The sequence below is a fragment of the Tursiops truncatus genome, chromosome 10, assembly GCF_011762595.2.
Source record: "Tursiops truncatus isolate mTurTru1 chromosome 10, mTurTru1.mat.Y, whole genome shotgun sequence".
Classification (NCBI taxonomy): Eukaryota; Metazoa; Chordata; class Mammalia; order Artiodactyla; family Delphinidae; genus Tursiops; species Tursiops truncatus.
In genome coordinates, this window is record NC_047043.1 from 55,873,394 (window position 1) to 55,893,657 (window position 20,264).

The window sequence follows — 20,264 nt, forward strand, 5'->3', positions numbered from 1 at the left end:
CTAGAGCCCGTGCTCCGCAACGAGAAGCCATCGCAATGAGAAGCTCGCTCACCGTAACGAAGAGTAGACCCCGCTTGCCACAACTAGAGATAGCCCGCGCACAGCAATGAAGACCCAGCACAGCCAAAAAAAAAAAAAAAAAAAAAAGAGGCATATGCTGAAGATTCATCTCCAGCAGGGGATGTGGGCCCCATACAGTCACAAAAGCATCCCTCCCAAAGAGCACACCTTCTCTTCTTGGACAGGGAGCTCAGCCTGACTAATGATCACAGCAATGCGACATGACTGACGGTTCACAGCCTCGTCCTGGCCCGGTCTCCTTGAAGCTCACCACCCTGTGACGCTGGCTGGGCAGGTGAGGAAATTGACTGGGAAGCTGGCTGGGCTGGTGAGGAGTCTGGGGCTTCTCAGAGATGACCCAACAAGTCAGAGGAAGAGCAGGTCCTCAAAGGACCCTCAGGGCTGCCTGGCACTCAGCACTCAGTACGAGCTGGCCACTTTGACACTGGGTTAATAAGAAAGAAATGAGCCCAGTGCATCTGGGCTAATACACCTAAAGGTCCAGGACCCACGGGGGAACCAAGAATGGCTTATGAGAAGGCCAGAAGGTGAGTCCCACCCCTGCCCCGGCAACCCCTGGTCCTTTTCTCACCCTCTTCTGGGGCCAGCCTGTCTCCCCACCTCTCACGGCCTGCGATGGTCCACCAGGCTCCAAATGGGAGCTCCGCTCAGCCCTGCCGGTGGTGTTCCCAAGGCTAGAGCCACTGCCGGTGCTCCTCCTCTGTCAGGCTCACGGGGCTTGTCCTCACTCGCGTGCATCGCATCCTCACTCAACTCCCTGATGGCAAAGAAGAAACCCTGATGTGTTCCTGACTGTCACTTCCTCGGGCTCAGGGAGTGTCACCTGAAGGGGCAGTAAACACTGTTCAACACAGAGCTGGCCCATCCTGGGAGGGTCACTGGCTCTTGAAGGAGGCAGGGCCAGCTTTGGGACCAGGCCTCCTGTGAACACAGCTCACGACAGTGGGCACCCATTGTTCCAAAGGCCCAGTGGTGCCCAGCAGGCTGGAAGGAAGGACAGGTGCTCCAGGCCACCCCGGGCACTGGAAGCCACTCCAGCACCCACAGCTGTCTGGGACCAGGGCTTATCCATCCTGCTCTTGCCTCAGTCCAGACCCTGCCAGAGACTCTTACTTCCTGAGACATCCCCTCATGGCTTCTTCTGGCCTCAGGGGTCACAGAAGCACCTGGCTCCTTCCTCAGCACAGTGGTTCCTTGGACTCTCGTCTAAACAGATTCTACCTTTTGGGACCTGAGTTATGACTTTGCATCTCCCCTCCCTGACCTGTTTCCTGTCCTCTCAACAGCCAAGGCCTCTGCAAGGCTTCTGCTTCTTAGTCTCAAGCTTCAGGTAGATTTGGTATAACTTCCAGCAGCAGTGATGGGGGAATCCAGCCCAGCTCCAGGGGCAGGACTGAGCTTGGCTAAGGCCTTTGCGGTCCCCAGCTGCTCAGCGGCTCCTGCCATTGATGTCTATGCGTGAGGCAGTCAGCAGGAACTGCACCCCATGTTGAACTGCGAAAGTAAAAATGTTTTCCCAGTCAGGTAAAGCTTGGCTTCCTTTATCCATGCCTACCCTGTCCTCCAGCAGGAATATGGCAGGTCTCTGCAACCAGGCAGCTTTTTAACGGTTACAGAGCCATTTCAAACTCCTCATTTCATCCCAGCCTCCTACCTGGAGTGGAAGAGAGGACTTACGTTCGGAGACGTTAGGGATTTGTCCTGAGTTGGAGGTAAGTGAGGGGCAGGGCCAGTCTAGAATGCTCTCTTCCCCAACAAGAGGTTTGGGAAAATAATCCCGTCCGCAGCGGCACGCCTCCTTCGTGTCCACCGGCCCGAGTCCAGCGAAACAAGCTCAGCAGGACCGGTATCCCAGGGTCTCGGAGGAACCCGCCCTTGAGCTGGTATGAGCCCCTCCTCTTCCAACGCCCTGCCCCTCGCCCTCCCACCCTGTCCGACCCCTTTCCCCGCCCCGGCGCACTCTCCTCCACGTCTCTGCTCTTGCCCATCCCCACCGCAAATTCTCCCCGTGCGGGCCCCGGCCCCACGCCCACTGCCCCTACTCCCCAGCCCCGTGGCAGCCTTCCTCCTCCCCTGAAGGTGACCTCAGGCTGCAGCCCCTCCTCCGCTTTCACAATACACCCCCCGCCCCACCCCCACCCCCCACCCCCCAGCGCCGGACTGCAGCCGCGTCCTCTCTCTCCCTCGCCCAGGACTGCGGAACCCGCCCTCTCCTCCATCCCCAGCAAGCCTGGCCCACCCCGCCGCTTCCGGCTATCCCTTCTTTCTCCGGCAGCTGCCCCTCCCCTGGGCCTCCAATCCCGACTCATCCGGGCTCGAGCCTGTCTCTCCCAGCCCGCAGACCGTCGGCGACCTGAGAACGGCCCAGGGAAACGGCCGGGGTGGGAGCACTCGGCTGCCGGCTGCTGCACCGCAGCTTCAGGAAGCAGGGAGGTGCCTCCCTCTTCGTGGTGCTTCCGCTCAGTTCCCCCTGCTGGACTCCGAGGAAAAGGGGAGGGCTGCGGGGCCAGGACCCAACTCGGCCCTTACTACAAAATGGATTTCAAACGGACCTATCTCAAAGACTAGGCGACATCACGGGAGAATGTATAATCTTGAAGAGGGCAAGTCTTTGATTTGACATTAAATCCTAAATATCCGAACAGCAAAAACTAAAGTAAAAGGACTAACTGTGAACTGGGGAAAATGTTTGCAACACATCTGGCAGATGAAAAGAGTAACTTCTTTACTACAGAATTGGTAGAAATAAATTCCTAAGAGGATCAACCACCAACAGAAAAACTTGTTAAGAACATGAACAAGCAATTCACACAAAAAAGAAATACACCTGGCTTTTAAACACAAGACATGATATTCAGTTTCACTCATAATTGAATGCAAATGAAAACCTGAGAGCATTTTTCACTTATCAGATCAGAAAAGACAAACAATAGTTCTATAGAGGAGTCAGGGAAATGAGCATTTTCCTACACATACTGTACTGGGAACTGCATTTGCAATTTCTATCAAAATGTCAAAAGTACCTACCCTTTATCAATATATCCTGCAGACAAAGTCGTGCACATACAAGGACAGTGTGCCGGAATATTCAGCATGGCATTGTTTGCAAAAGCAAAAGATAGAAAAGAACCTACATGGCCACCAATAGGACCCTTGCTCATGAATCATGGTACATCCATACAACAGACTATCACACGGCAGTGAAAAAAAGAATGAGGTAGATCTTACGGGGTAACACTGAACCGTCTCCAAGACACACTAAGCTTAGTGAATCCTAAGCTCGTGTGTGTGTGTGTGTGTGTGTGTGTGTGTGTGTGTGTGTGTTTAAGGGAGAATACAAAAGACTCTAAATGCATGTCTGGAAGGATCCCCAAGAAATTGACAACAGTTATCTCTGGGGTGCTCCTACCTAGGGTACTCTGGACTGGGAGGGAGATGACTTTTTCATTGTCTGCTCTTGTACCACTGAACTTTTCACCCCAGGCAAGCCCTGTTCTTCCAATTAAACAAAGCACTTTTAGACGAGGAGAGGGGTTCATGGAGGCGCACTGAGAAAGTAGCTTCGGAAAAGGGAGAACGGGCTTTGGCCTCAGTTATTCTAATCCTCTGACTACTGACTTTGAAAATGGAGGTGAGAGAACTTCCCTCCTCAGGTGAGGTCAGAATGAGATAAGAAACATTTGCCGTTTAGCACAGTGCCTAGCACACAGGAACCCCTCAACTAACAGAGCAGTTACAACCTTGCTATTGGCCCAGCAGGGGGACCTGGGTAGCCAAGTAGCCTGCTAGGACTTGGGTTTCCTCCTTCTACCCATGGCGACACAGGGCAGCCCCACAAAGAAACCAGGACCTCTCGGGCCTGGGTCAGGCCCCATCTGTCACAGGTCATGTCGTAGAGGGTGTGGAGGGCTGGATTTCTGGCTTGGGAATTTGCTGCTTGATCTTCCATGCCCCAAAGGCAGCCTGCTCATCCCCTCTGTCCCTTCTCCTCTGGCCCCTGGTGCTGCTTGGGTCAGAATCCCAGGGTCTCTCTCAGACTCTGACAAAAGCTGTCTATATGGTCTCCCGGATCCTTTCTCCCCTCACCAGCCCAGGCTCCACACTCCAGCCACAACTGCATGTCACAATCATTGGGGTTACATATATGCCCCAGCTGAATCCCTTCGCCTGGCATTAGGTCCTTGGTAACTGGCCACCTTATTTCCCCAGACCCTTATTCTGCTGTTCCCCACGACCCATTCCATACCCCAAAAGGATGCCTTACCACTCCAAACAAGCCATGATCTTTTAATTAATTTTTCCCTTCTGATCATAAAAGTAATTCAGGTTCATTATAGAAAATGTGGACAATGCAGGAAAATTCAACTGCTGTTAATACCTGATGCACTTATTTCCTTCCAATCTTTTCTATACATGTACATTTAAGGAAACTGGGCTGTCTGTACACACCACTGAATTTTATACTTTGCTTTTTTTATTTAATATTATTGTGAACGTTTTATCACTAAATACTCTTTAAATTATGATTTTTAGTGGTTGCATAATATTCCATCACATTGTAATTTAATCATTCCACTGTTATTAGTCACTTGGGTTGTTTCCATTTTTGTAAAATATGGACATTGATAAGTATATATACCATTGTCAAAATATTCATTGTTAGGATAGCTTTCTAAAAGTGGTACTACTGTATCAAAGGATATCAACATTCTTTTTTAAATCGTTCAGCTTCCCCTAAAACAATAATGTATTAAAATTGTTTAAAATATATAAATAACAATGATGGGACAAGGGGAACAAATTTCTAGAAAATGGAAAATGGATGAAATGGTAACTGAGAAAGTTGGGTGGAGTGAGTGATGGCTTGAAACACTTGTTGAGGGCAATATAGTGGAAGGGTGCAGCTGAAGTACCTGCCAAACCCCAGGTGACTTGGGACTTGGAAACCCCAGGTGCAACGAAGGGTGAGAGGGAGAAGTGGGGCTAAAAATAAGGCATTAACTGAAGGTATGTAATAACATTTGATCCCCTTCTCTCCCACTCTAGAGAAGCACTTACATCATCCAAACCCCAGACAAAAACATCAGAGGATTTTTTGCTAAGAAAATGTAAGCACCCCAGCCAAAAGATCTCTGCATTCTGGCATTTAGAGGTCACCAGGGAAACAGCTTGCTCATTACCAACCACTCTAGAGGGAAGCCTTTTACTGAGCCAATCCCACTACCCACCTTCCCACCACACAGATACATCCACATATTTGTGTGTGTGTGTATCACTAAGAATCACAACATATCTGAGGAAAGTCTCCAAAGACAGTCAACAAAATAAAGAGAAAAAAGGACCCAGAGCAGGCGAACGAAGATGGTGAGACAATTCGTGTGACAGAAGAGACTTTTCGGAAAATCCTTCTAATTACAATACTCAGATTTGAGAGGTATCTCTAAAATGAGAAAAGTACGCTACAAAAAAGGAACAAACTGAAAACAAGACTCTTAGAAATTAACTACTGCCAAAAATTAAAAAATTCACTAGAAAGGTTGAAAAATAATCAAGGTACTCTCCCAGAAAATGGCACAAGGAAATGGAAATACTAGAGAAAGTAGCTGACGATCAATCCAGAAGGTCCAACATTTGACTGACAGGAATTCCAGAAAGAGTGAAAATAGAAAAAAAAAATATTTTTTTTTTTTAAATAACATGAGAAAATTTCCAAGAGTATAAGTACCTGAGTCGCTAGATTGAAAAATCTCAGAGTACGTTAGGGAATTGAGTACATCAAGGATAAACAGGAGACTTTAAAAGCTTGAAAGGGGTGGGGAAACAGATCACAAAAATGTAAATTCTATTTATTGTCAAAGAAATAAGAATCAGACTGTAATCAGGCATCTCATTAGCAATATTGGATGTTATAAGTCAAGGAAGCAATGCCTACAAACTTTGGGGGAAATTTTTCAATCTAGAATTCCAGAGCCAAACTACCAATCAACTGTGAGGGCAGAGACAGTTGTTTTAGATATATAAGCACCCAACAATTTTGCCTTCCACATACTCTTTCTTGGCAAGTGACTTGACGTGCTGCAGTGAAATGAGTATGTAAACGAAGAAAGGAAGAATGTGGATTTTAGGATGCAATGGAGTGCAGTGTAACAACTGGACAGTAGGCAGAGAGAACACGAAGGACAGGGACTTTCCCGGCGGTCCAGTGGTTAAGACTCCGTGCTTCCACTGCACGGGGTGTGGGTTCAATCCCTGGTTGGGGAACTAAGATTCCACATCCCACATGCTGCAGGGCATGGCCAAAAAAAAGGTTAAAAAAAAAAAAGAACATCAAGGACAGACTAGAGCAGAAGGCTGGAGGTCTCTGGAAGGGATATATACAGGAGAAAGGGGGACTCAGAAGAGTGTCTAATTGGACGGAGAATTTGAAAATAACTGAGGATATGTTAAAAGCAACCAGTACAAGGGAAAAAGAAAGACAACCAGAAACTTCGGTAAAAATTAAATGCTGCTCCAAAAAGGAAATATAATCACAATAAACTACTTAGGTCTGCAGTGAACAACATTTACACAGTCATAATAACATTCATGCTGTTTATTTCAATTTTCAGAACAAATCAATAAACAAAGCATAAAAGACTATGGTTTCAGAACAGAATTCAAGAATTAGCAGACTTGACATTGTCAGAGGCAGAGAGGTGGACAAGGGGAGGAGACAGAAGCAGGGTGAATCCCCCATTCTACAAAATGGAGAATTGAGATACTGTTTACAGTTAATACAATAAAACTAAATTTATAGTTACAATAAATAATTTATTTTTCCTGATTATAAAATTTTTGTTCCTTATAAAAAATATGGAAATTACTTTAAAAAAAACTTTTAATCACCCATAATTCCATTATCCCTAGGACCTGGGTTTGAGCCCAGGCTCTGCAATTTACCATTTGTATGGCTCTGAACAAGTCAACCATTTATAACATTTTCTTATATTTCCTTCATGTTTATCTATATACTTTCTCATAGTATACAGTGTACATAACATTATTTGAGAACTGTACTATATACACAATTTCGAATCCAAACTTTTTTCACTTTAAAGCATAAAGTAAAACTCTGGATACAAATATCATGCTCTTCGATACTTCTAAATATATTTCTTGGCCATAGGGCAGTCAGAGGTTTCCCAGAGATGGGCCTGAGCCAAATCTTAAAAGAAACCAAATGTTAGGCAAAGCAGACAGGGGCTGTGGGGTGTGGTGGTGAGGTATCACAGGCACCGAGGACAGTGTGAGCAAAGGCACGAGAAGAGCAAGCACGTGCCTCCAGGCTGCAGTAAAGGTGCATGTGAAGTGAAGCGATGAGGCTGGGAAGAGCTCAGTAAATCACGTTGAGGGATCCAGACATCTTTCCCGAGAGACATGAAAAGGGGGTATGGTAGGCCTTGTTTGCTTTGGCAACCCAGGACCTAGCACCATGTTTGCCACAAAGAGAGTGCATAATAAATATTTTTGTAATCAACGCATGATACATCGGAAGCCAGAAATGCCTCCTGGGTTTCCAGTCTAGGTGCTGGATAATGCCATTTGCTGAGGGAGGGAAGCCAGGAGAAGCAAGACTGAAAAGGTTATGTATCTGGGCAACATCCTCAGAGATTCCGTAATCTGACCTCATTTTTTAAAAAGCCACCATTTTGTAGCATGTGAGGGCAATTATGTAGTGCATCCCCAGGTGTGACTTGAGGCCCTGGAGGCTCCACGGATTGGCCTCAGGGAATTTATATGCCTCCACAAATAAGCACAGAACTGAGAGCGCAATCCGAGTTTCTCCTGAAGAGGGTCCACAACCTCCATCAGATTCTCAAAGGGGCTGTGACCCCAGAAAAGTTAGGCACACAACGGGAGAAGTGACAGAAGTGGGAGAGGGATGATCACCTAGGGGAGGGAGGGGATCTAGAGCATAGAAAAAGGACTAGCTTCCTGAGCCTGGAGGAATTCACAGCCAATTATGTTTGAGACGGGTGTGTGTGTACACGCATGCTGATGAAGAATCTCTCCCCACCGAGCCTCCAAAGCACCTATACGTGATTTCACTTTCTCATCCCTGTGCTCCACATAACATACATCTGTTGGTCTCATTTGAGGGTAAAAACAGACTTCTTGGCTCTACCCTTAATGCTCATCACTAGGTCTGACTCTGAGATCTATAAGACTGATAGCTCTTGGCAACTTAAGAAAATGGGGCTTCAGAGTTCCCATCTACTTCTGGCAAGACCAGCCCAGAAAGAAGGGAGATGACCCCAAGGAAAAGGAAAACCTAAGCCAAGTCTGACAACAAAGGGTAGTCACTCCTCTCCTATCAGAAACCCTGTAGAAAAAAGTGGGAGGTAATTTATTTTGAGGGCTGGAATTTAATTGGAAGGGAAAGTTTTTATGAGTTGGGGAAGGAACTGATCTGTCTAGTAACCTACTAGGCTCACAGGATTTGTGTAGGATCGGGGGTCCTGAACCTGGGTGCAGATTGGTGGAAACCCAGACCTGGAGATGAAATATAAGCAAAAATGTAAAAAGTCATTTTGTTGAATGAGGAACAGAAAAGCATGTTACGTAGAACTTGGTTTGCTCATATAAATAAAATGTTTGGTATATTCACTTAAAATACAAATACAGGAAGTTAGGTCACAGAGTCCCAGCAGCCAAGGGTTGTCAGAGGCACGGAAGGCAATGTAGTTACTGTCCTGTTTTGCTGAAACAGAACAATGCGCATCCAGATCCTTATATTGGAGTTCCCTTCCACCTTTGATCACACACATTTGTGACCTGCAGGTTTTACTTGTCTGTAGTGGCTCATTCCCCTTCTAAGTTTTAAAAAGTACTGAGGCCTAAAATGGAAAAAATTTCACGTGTCCTAGATTATTCTAACATGCAGCCAAGGTTAAAAACCACTGCTGTAAAACGGTGGGTCAGTGATTCCCAAACCTGGCTTTATATCACAATCACCTGGACAGCTCTTCTGAGCTCCCTATGAATAGAAATCTCTAGCCAGGAGATCACAATCAGTCATGACTGAGTATTCATTTACGAGAATAAATATACAGCATGTGGCTCAAACAGTTTAACCATCTTAATGGTCACAAATCCCAGCTGATACCTTTCAGGAAAGCACACTTTTGGCCTCTTGGTGGGTCAGGGTCACGGATCTACCTCAAATCTTCAGACCTGCTCACCCTCTCTAAGCCTCCTGATCACACAGGGGGAAAAACCTAACTTGTTCCTAATCTCAGCGGAGACATGTGGTGTTATCTTTGGGTCTTTCCACTCCCAGACAGGGGACAGAAAGAGTCACTACCAGGGTCTGTGAGCATTTTTTTTTTTTTTTTTTTTTTTTTTTTTTGGCGGTACACGGGCCTCTCACTGTTGCGGCCTCTCCCGTTGCGGAGCACAGGCTCCGGACGCGCAGGCTCAGCGGCCATGGCTCACGGGCCCAGCTGCTCCGCGGCATGTGGGATCTTCCTGGACCAGGGCACGAACCCGTGTCCCCTGCATCGGCAGGAGGACTCTCAACCACTGCACCACCAGGGAAGCCCCGCATGAGCATTTTTGATTCTTACTTTTGAACTGTATTGATGTTTTTGCATTTGTGTCTATATGATTTAGAATGAAACTGGGAGAAGTTGTCACACATGCTTTGATGAAAGACTGTGGTTAAAGGGGGGAAAAATAAGGTTTCTTGTGTATGCCTTCTGTATGTGAAAGTGCTCTGTAAACTACAAAACGCTATGCTAACTAATATTTAGTCTTGTAGAAATGACACAATAAATGCATGGACTTATGCATGAGAGGTGCCCCCAATTGCTTTCACCAGGTATAGCATTTATGATAAACACTCTTGCTTGCTGAGAGCGGGAGTGGAGACAGACCCAGAAATTAGGAGACTCAAACTCCAGCCTTAGATTTGCTGCTTGCTGGGCACACTGCCTAAGGCAAACCCCCAAATCTGTCACCTCAGCTTCCTCACCTATATATATATATATATATATACCTTTTCTATATACCCTTTTCTCAGGCTTTCCCACAGATCTGGGTGGGGTTACAGGTGGTGAGACATGGGATAAACATAGAAGAACAGAGGGAACCTGGATTTAGGACCTGGGCCTGAATACAGGCTGTCACTTGTTACTTGGTCTTGTGTTAAATGACCTCTCTCAGGTAAAGGGGGCAAACACCTCTTTCAGTGTTACAAAGATTAAGGTAATGATCTATCTGAAAGTATGAGGTAAGTGCCGGGTATCATGACTCTACACATGAAGGTACACAGACAAAGAATCAAGTTCTATATAAATACAAGGCAATATTATTACATAACTCTACCTATTGCATAGTTGTAGAAATTGTTTTTCGGGAGTAAAGGCTCAATGGTAACAAAGGTATCTTACCTTAGCCAGTTTCTTCATCCTTCTAAAAGTTTGCATATTCCAATACCTTTGAACTTCTAAAAAAAACAAATGAAGACCTTAGGAATCCCACTCTGCTTCCTCCCTCTCTTTTCATTTCCCTCTTGGCTCCTCTCAGAATTAGAAGGGCTCCATTATTTCTTCTAAAGACCATCCAGAAAGTGACAATGACACCCAACTAAGCCCCCTGCTTGGGCCTGAGCAGAATGAGAGCAGAGACAAAGCGGGCATACCTCCAGGGAAGCTTTATTCTCTGATGCCTCTATCTGGGAAGGGGGCTGCTAGCAGCGTCTCACTCAAACGGAATGCAATGGCAACTGGGGTTAAGTTATGGGAAGAGCTGTTGACCTTAGCAAAGGGACACAGCCCAGCAGCGTCTGTGGCTGTCTCCATCAGTCCTCAATTGCTTGGCCATGCAGGCTGGGAAACGGTCAGAAGAGACTCTCGTCAGAGGTCCCCAGAGCTTTACCACACCAACGTTCATGAGGTACAGATGATGAGGGAAACGAATGTTTCCTACTTCCATCCATGTTAGGAGCAATAGATGGTTAGTAGGGTGTTTTTGTTTTTTTTAATTACCTAGGGAATGGAAAACCTATAAATGTTCATAGGTGAGTTGTTGGTGAACTGCTACCCCAAGTGGTTTCCTTAATGAGTCGCTGCTTAACCCAAAATATTAGAATACAAGGTTCAAAGCTCCGGAATTCCATCAGGCAGACCTCCACCAGTAACCTGCCCGTTGCCCAAGAAATTACCAGAGTTTTCAAAAACAAAGTTAAGTGAAAAATGCCTTTCCCCCAAAGGGATCTTTATCACTGAGCTCTGTATGATCCATTTCTAAGAAAGCCACATTCCACTTCAGACACCATGACACTTGGGGCACCAAGTGAAAAACAAAATCCTTGCCTTGAGGCCTTCATTTTCATTTTCTTTAAATTAGCCTCTGAAATGCCCCTCTTGTGTTTTGCGCTGCACTCCTGAAAACTATTACTTTTAAGGACAGAGCAGGCCTCGTTTTCACCAAGGAGGAGAAAACAGCCAAGAGGTGTCTGACTTGGGGGGGGCGGGGGCGGGAGGTTCTGACTGGCACCTGGAGGTCTCCCTCGTCCCTCTATGTGCTCTCAACGAGATGGGTTCTGTGGTGGCGCATGAGGTGTGAGTTGGAGATGAAAGCCGCACCGCACTTGGCACACTCGTAGGGCTTCTCCCCGGTGTGGGTTCTCTGGTGCACGGTGAGGCTCGACCTCTGCCGGAAGGCCTTGCCACACTCGCTGCATGTGTACGGCTTCTCCCCATTATGGATCCTCTGATGAATCAGCAGGTACGAGCTGCAGGTGAAGGCCTTCCCGCACTCATTACACACATACGGAAGGTCCCCGCTGTGAATCCTCTGGTGCACGATAAGGCAAGAGAGCTGACTGAAGGCCTTCCCGCACTCGCTGCAGTCGTAAGGTTTCTCCGCGGTGTGGATTCGCTGGTGCACGATAAGGTGTGAAAAACAACTAAAGGCTTTTCCACACTCTTTGCACTCGTATGGCTTCTCACCAGTATGGCTTCGCTGATGCACGATAAGATTTGCGCTCTGTGTGAAGGCTTTGCCGCAGTCATTACAGGCAAAGGGCTTCTCCCCGGTGTGGATCCTCTGGTGGACAATGAGGTTTGAGCTTCGAGTAAATGTTTTCCCACACTCGTTACATTCATAGCATTTTTCTGTAATGTGGACTTTCTGGTGCCGGGCAAGTTGTGAGCTGTAACTGAAGGCTTTCTCGCATTCACTGCACTTAAAGGTTTTCTCTAAGGAGTGGATTTTTTGATGTACAGTCAGATTTGAACTCTGAGTGAAGGCTTTCCCACACTTTGAACAAACATACGGTTTCTGTCCAGTGTGGATTCGCTGATGCACAACAAGGTTTGCGCTCTGAATGAAGGCCTTCCCACACTCATGACATTCGAAGGGTTTCTCTCCAGTGTGGATTCGCTGATGCACTACAAGGTTTGCGCTCTGACTAAAACCTTTCCCACACACGCTACATGTAAAAGGTTTCTGCCCAGCCTGGCTTTTCTGATTTTTAACAGAGCCAGAACCAAGGCTATATCTCTCCTCAGATTTGTGACACTTCTGGTCTTCCTCTTCTTTGAAGTTTTCAGGTATGTGACAGTCCTTCACTGTCACTTGTCTGAAATCTTTCTTTTCCGTCTTTATTCTCTGCCTTTTTAACATGTTCCCTTTTTCACAGCCTTCTCCTAATTCAGGTCCTGGAGGGTCAACTTTCTGGATTCTTCCTGATATTATGAAAGGTTTTTCTGCTTCATCACATATCTCAGTTTTTGGAACGAGTAACTGTGGGTTCTTGGTTTCAGCACCTGAAACAGCAGACAGAAAAAATAAATGTCATATTTTTTTGGCCTAGAAAAAGAATAGGATAGTAAAGTCATAACGGTCAGGAAGCGTGTGACTTCAGCTGTGAGCTGCAGGTCATGCAGCAACTGCACAGCGGAATCTAATGTCCAAAGACATCCTACTGGCACAGGCCAGGGCAACTCTCCAGCCAGTAAGATGAGTGGGTGGGACAGGGATGTTGTGAGGCACAAACCAATACTGGGCAAGGAGGACAGCCCAGTTTGGTTGCCAGGCTAAGGCCATCACAGTCATTCAGAAAGAAGGGCAATGTCAGAGAAAGGGAATGCCTGAGCGCTGGATACAGCAAAGCCCCGAATGCGACAACAACAAAAAACCCTGAAAGGCTAATCTTTTTCTGGTTATTTCTATTACTACTGCTCTGATTTCTCAATCTACTCCACTTTTCTCCCTGCAGTTTAAAACTGCTATTACATCTTCTTTTCTTCCTTCTTATCTTACTTTCTCCCTGTTACCTCTTTCCCCTACTGCCTCTCCACCCTTCCTTTCCTGGTTTTTATGTAAAAACATTTTTTGTTTGTGAAATATTCTGAATTTTTCTAGATGTATAAAGGACATAAAAATGAGTTATGCTTAAAAGCTTAAAAACTTGGCTTTAAATGTATAAACTTTAATAAATTCAATATTAATCAATACATACCAAACTGTAGATAAAACTCACAAACATTAACATCAAAATTTCCAAAGTACTTTCATGTATATTATACAATTTTATCATCAAGATGAAACTGTTCTCCTTCACTTGTATGGAAGCTAAAAAAGGGCAAGGCTGTTCTTACTCACTGCTATATCCCTAGCACCTGTCACACTGCCGGCACCCAGGAAGCAGGCCCCCAACGAATCCTGTATTTACTGAATCAATGCACCCCACTTTGTAGAATAGGAAATGGACGTCCAGAAGAGAAAGGATTTGCTCAAGGTCAAAGAATTATCAGAGGTAGGGCAGCAACTACACTCGTGACTCCCTCTCAACTCCTAGAGCTCAGTGAGCTCGCTATTACCTATATATATATATATATATATATATATATATATATATATATATATATATGTTTTTAATATTTATTCATTTGGCTGCACTGGGTCTTCGTTGTGGCATATGGGATCTTCGTTGCAGTGTGCAGGGTCTTTAGTTGCGGTATGCAGGTGCTTAGTTGTGGCCTGTGGGATCTAGTTCCCTGACCAGGGTTTGAACCCGGGCCCCCTGCATTGGGAGCTCAGAGTCTTAACTGCTGGACCACCAGGGAAGTCCCTCGCCATTACCTATTACAACAGAAATGGCTGGCAGAAAGATGAGTCCTGGCTAGGAATAGCAGAGAAAGAAAACAGTGGTCATTCCTGGTGGATGGGGGCAGCTGCTGGAATTAAGACTATAAATGACTGACTGATAAAGCAAGGAAACAGAAAAGAAGTGATACAGAGGGGAACGCTCCAGAGACAATGGAGCACAAAGCAGAAAGCGGGAAACAGAAGCTGCTGAGAGTTTGGGGAATTAAAGAAGAGACAAGAAAATGAAAGGTGGCAATCCTAGCCTTCCCTACAACACTGGTTTAAGAAACTGACTTGGTTTGCAAATGCCTGAGTAATTGGCTAGGGAGGAGAATAGGCTCAGGATATTCAGGCACAGGCCTATACTCATAGCATATGAGTACCAGAGGGGCCTTGGCAGTCATCCAGGGATTGCTTCCACAGCACAGGACTCATGGCTACCACACTGTTGACCCACAGTTACATGTCACTCCTTCACAGGCAAGCTTCTGCCACTGCTAGCCAGACACATCCTGAGTCCCAGCTTAGAGAACCAGGTGATAAGCCAGCCATCAGTAGCCTCCATAAAGACCTAGCTTTAAACCTCATCATGGCTGACGCAAGTGCTCAAAATCCTCTAGAATCTGCACAAAGATCTATGAAAACAGAACACCTCCAGGGCATTTCCTCAAAATATCACCACAAAAGGTGACCCTTCCTACCTTAGCCAGCTTCTCTTGCAGGCTCACCAAGCTACAATAAACACGAAGCATACTGAAGAGGACACGTGTCTACACGGGTGAATAAATATGAAACTTGCTGAACAATAAATGTGATTAAAAGGTAAATTTGGAGTTCACCTGTGTTTGTCTGGTGTCTTGAGACTGTGTGCAAAATAAGCCATTTCCTGTGACAAATGCACAGGCATCTTTCAGTATTCCTCTGTCCAGCTCTCCCTGACACTTCCAACACCTCAATACTCTCTGTTGCTGAGGTTAGGAGACGAGACCACCAGTCTCTGAAAAGATTTTGAGAAACCTCAATGGTCAGATTCTGAATTGAGGTTGAACCTCACCTAGACAGGTCATGCTCCCATGAGTCTCCAGTAGCTCCCTCTTGGCCAGAGTCTCTGGTAATGAGGAACTGCCGGGGGTTGATGCAGCAGACGCCTCCTGTGTTGGTTTCAGGATGACAGCCATGTCCCAGAACAAGTTCTGACCCTAGAAACAAGCAGGCACAGGTGGGTTTATGAGGAGACTGTCACTGGGAGATGGTACAATTATAGCTTTGAGGTTGAGAACATAAGCACCCGTTCTTGGAGACCGTAAAATAAAAAATTTAAAAAAAGAAAGAAAAATACCAAACATTTAAAGATAAAGAAAGGAAAAGGAAGCCAGAGTCTTCCCTAATTCCCAAGGTGGGGTGGGCAGAGAAGCAAGCCTGTTACCTTCCTCCTGATCATTTTGATTTCATCTCATTGTCCACTTCAGCACCCAAACCTAACTTGCCAGTGAGAGCACAAGACAAGAGAGCATATGGGGAGATTCTCCAGAGTACACTTTCCCAAGGTCTAAAGATCAAAGAAGCAAGGTTCTAATCATATTATTACAGAGAGGCTTTGGGGAACCTCAGGCCTCATTTGGCTAGTGACGGAAAGGTGTGTGTTTGAAAACATACAGCCTCACAAACTCAAATCGTGGTCTGCAGATCAGCAGAATCACCATCACCTGGGAGCTTGTGAGACCTGCAGAATCTCAGACCACACCCCAGACCTCCTGAATCAGAATCTGCATTTTAACAAGATCCCCTCCCCCACATCCTGGTGATTCCTATGCATATTAAAGTTTGAGAAGTACAGGTTAGAGTTATCAAATCCTGCCTGGAATCACCTGAGGAGTTTTTTTTAAAATACAGAGGTCTGGGTCCCATCCCCCAGAGATACTGGTTTAACTGACATAAGGTATGGCATGGGTATCATGATTTGATAAGAAGCTCCCCAGGTAATTGCAAACTGTAGCACAGTTTGAGAAGCACTGGTTTATAGAAAGTACCAAGTGTCACATCAATAGAATAATATAATGTTTCAATTATACTGCAAAAGACTAGAGGCCAGAGCCCTCACCAGACAACAAGACTACAGATGTGGGAGCAGAGGGATAGGGTCCCCTCTGAAATCACTTGAGATCTTTAGCTGTCTCCTTCCTCCCTCCTCCCAGACCATTGTTTACCTTTTCCTCCTGTTCTGATACATCGAGGCCTGTCTGAGGACACTCCCCAGGAGCCCAGACTTTGATGTTTTCAGAATGCACTTGTTGGCTGGATGTCTGACCCACGAAGGTTTCCTCCTCTTCCTCTTCCTTTTTCACTGTCACTGGGCCCCAAGGGGCCAGGGTCATGGCCTCTCTCAATTCTGTAGTCATCCTCTCTGCTCAGGAGGGGAACTCCTATAGCTGGGGGCTGCCGAGCAGAAGTCAAGCCCCATCTAATCTTTAAGTCTCAAAAGCTTCTTCTTGAGTTTCTTCCCGGGGCCAGGATGAGTAATGTCTACTGAGAAATCAGAAAACACTGTTAGCAGTAGAGCAGAGGTTTGCCTGGATGCCACCAAGCCCACAAGCCAATTTCACCAGTGTCTAGGCAGCAGCCACTACCGCTACAGGGTCTGCTCTACTCCTCAAGAGGATGGAAGGAGTTGTGATGTATACAAGCAATTTATCCCCATAATAATCACATTACAAACACCTTTATATAATATTTATTGATTTTCCCTCTGATTATAAAGTTAATATATTTTAATTATAAAAACTTAAAAAATACAGAAAATGATTAAGAAAAATTACCCCTGGTTCATCTCCAAAGAGATAATCGCTGTTTATTAAAGAATTTAAGATATTTCTTTTAAGGAAAAAACCTCCAACCATACTGACAATTATGACTTAAAGTTCTTAACTATGGTTTCTTTTTAAGAAAGGACATTACAATGCAAAGTTTTTCGTTTGCTTGGTTGTTTTTTTAAATCACCAAGGACAATAGCATGAACAAAAGACTACAACCTGAACTGTTTGCTTTTTGAACTCAATTTCTATGTTTCACAATAGTCTTAGGTAGATGTTTCAATATAAGTACATACAGCACCACCTCCTTCTACCATGGTACTCTAAGTTACAACTACATTATAATTTACTTAACCAGCCCCTATTTATTTATTTTAAAGTATTTATTTATTTGGTTGTGCCAGGTCTTAGTTGTGGCTCGCTGATTCCTTAGTTGTGTCATGAAAACTCTTAGTTGCGGCATGCAGGTGGAACCTAATTCCCTGACCAGGGATCAAACCCGGGCCCCCTAACCACTGTGCCACCAGGGAAGTCCCCAGCCCCTATTTATTAGCCACTGCTTTAGTAAAAGGACTTTTGTTTCCAGTTTATTTTCTTAATAATTGTTAAGATTCTTTTCATGCAAATAGTTTTTTTCTGCTGCTCAGTTATTCCTTTACAATAGTGGGATTACTGATTGAAGGATTTTATGAGTGACATGTATTGCTAAATTGTTTTTTTTTTTCTATTTTATTTTTTAAAATATTTATTTATTTGGCTGCGCCGGGTCTTCATTGCAACATGCACATCTTTTAGTTGCAGCATGCAGGATCTAGTTCCCTGACCAGGGATCAACCCGGGCCCCCTGCATTGGGAGCGAGGAATTTTAACCACTGGACCACCAGGGAAGTTCCCCAAATTGCTTTCTAAAAGGACTGCACCAAATCATACCACCACCAACTTAACAGTACCCCTGTATCATAGCCAAGCCAACAGATTTTTTTTTGATTTGTGAGTAAAATAACCTTACCATTTTAGTTGATTATGAAGAAACTGAAATTTTCCTATTCCCCTTTAGATGTCTTATTAGGGGAAAAAGTGCTACATTTCATTAAGTCCCTTTTTGCTGCTACTGAAGTGATCACATACTTTATCCTACATTAACGTACTGGCAACTTATTGTGTACACTGCATCTCTTCAATAATGCAATATTTTCAGTCCTGCAACACATCTTAATTCTGGAGAATTATTCTTTCCATGACTAGCTGAATTCTACCAGGGAGGAAGGCCCTTAACACTCGTTTCACCTATCTATACGCAAGATTGCCTACTTTGAGTATTGTCATCAGACTGCTGATCAAACTCTAATCGGCCTCCAGCCCTAGAGAGCAAAGTCTCCTAACAAGGGTTTCCTTTCAATGTCCTTTCCCTAGTTCCAAACGTGGCAACGCATCTCCTCCTTCTCCAGGCCCCACGCAGCCCTGTTGTGGGGTCGACCCTAGCCCCTTGGGCGGTCCGTGTCCAACCTCCCGCGGGCTAGGCCCCCATAAGTAGGCGAGAGCCGAGTTTCCGAGGTGGCGGGGCGCGGAGCCGCCTCCGGACAGACAGGGCTGTATACCCGAGGGGAGGACGGGGCTAGCGGACCCTGGGATGGCCCCTCCCTCACCACCGACGTTCGCGCCCAGGCCACGCCAACCCCGCTCACCATGCGCGGAGAAGCAGCCCGGCCGGAGCTCGCGGGCTCTGGAGCAGAAGGCAAGCGGCCGCGACCCCTGCGCCTACCGGCGCGAGAACAATGACCGGACAGGAAGTGCCTGGGGATGGGCTTCCGGCTCCCCAAGTCGCCAGGCCAGCCTCTCTAGGAATCTCGGAGGTGCTGTCTTCTCGTTGGGTGTCCAATATCGCTACCGACCAGTGATGGGGGCAAAAGCGCTTAGAGGAAGAGTGCAGGTGGATTGGGGAACTGAGCCTCAGAGCGCGGGGCATCCCTGGGTCGGGTAAGGCCACTTAACCGAGGCGCGCACCCGACAGCCTGAAGCTACAAAGCATCCATCTGTGGAAGACCCTGATAATTTTGCCCTAAATGTTCTGGAAATATCAAACAGTACAGAGAATGGTACAACGAATGCCTGTATCCTCCTTCTGTACTCAACAATTAACACTTTGCTATGTTTGCCTTACCTCTCTATATACTGAAGACATTTTTTTAAGTTGTAATCATCAAAACCCTTCATTCCAAATACTTCGATATGCATCCTTCAGTAATAAGAATAATCTCCAAACTAACAATACCATCATTACAGGTAGGAAAATTAACAATAATTCCGTGAAACCATCTAATAACCATTTTCAAATTTCCAACTGTCCTAAAATATATATTTCATAATTTTGTTTTTCCAAATCAGTTTCACACACTTTATTTGGTACGGCTTTTCAGTTTTGCTTTTTATTTTGAATTTACAGATTCACAGAAAGTTGCAAAGATAATACCCTTCAACTAGTTTCCCCCAATGGGTACATCTTACATAGTTTAATATTTTAAAAAATCAGGAAATTGATACTGGTACAATGTGTGTGTACACTTTGTCATTTTATCACGTGTAGATTTGTGTAACCACCATCACAATCAAGATACACAACTGTTCCAACACCACCAAGGCCTCCCTAAGTGCTACCCCTCCCTCTTCCCCTGCTCCCTCCCACTATTCCCAACCTCTGGCAACCACTAATCTGTATACTTTCATCTGTATACTTTTGTCATTTTAGAATATTATATAAATCTGGCCATACATTTCAGATTGGATTTTTTTCACTCAGCATAATTCTCGTGGAATACACTTGAGTCACTGCAGGTATCAATAGGACATTCCATTTTATTGCAGAGTAGTATTACATGGTATAGATATACTGCAGTTTGTTTTAACCACCTGTTGAAGGATATTTGTTTTAACCACCAGTCAGATCTTGACTATTACAAATAAAACTGCTTTTAACAGTCACGTACAGGTTTTTTTGTGAACACAAGTTTTCATTTCTCTGGGATAAATGCTCAGGAGTGCAAATACTGGGTATATGGCAAGTGCATGTTTGGTTTTATAGGAAACTGCCAAATTATTCCCCCGAGTGGCTGTAACATTTCTCATTCCTGGCAATGTAAAAGATTCCGTTCCTTTGCATCCTTGCCAGCATTTGGTGTTAAAACTTTTTTTAAAAAGCTGATAGCTGTGCAGATTTTTAACTTGCATTTCCCTAATGGC

The 20,264-nt window shown here is 45.3% G+C and overlaps 1 protein-coding gene across 9 annotated transcripts in view; it reads right to left on the bottom strand.

The window, feature by feature from the left end:
- The window catches only part of LOC101327403 (uncharacterized), a 42,597-nt gene extending 23,788 nt beyond the window's left edge, over positions 1–18,809 (bottom strand). For 2 of the 9 annotated variants that reach the window (XM_073811028.1, XM_073811027.1), the window contains exon 1: positions 10,512–11,633. Coding sequence is in view for 3 of the 9 variants with exons in the window: in XM_033864619.2 (XP_033720510.1) it covers positions 7,024–7,033; positions 11,649–12,893; positions 15,272–15,416; positions 16,425–16,616 (1,592 nt within the window). In the remaining 6 variants the exon portion in view is untranslated. Of the gene's footprint in view, positions 1–652; positions 839–1,345; positions 1,987–6,658; positions 12,894–15,271; positions 15,417–16,424; positions 16,744–18,712 lie in introns of those variants that run through there. The other 7 variants (XR_004528493.2, XR_012334556.1, XM_033864619.2 and 4 more) reach the window with 7 other exon arrangements.
- Between the last annotated feature and the right edge of the window lie 1,455 nt (positions 18,810–20,264).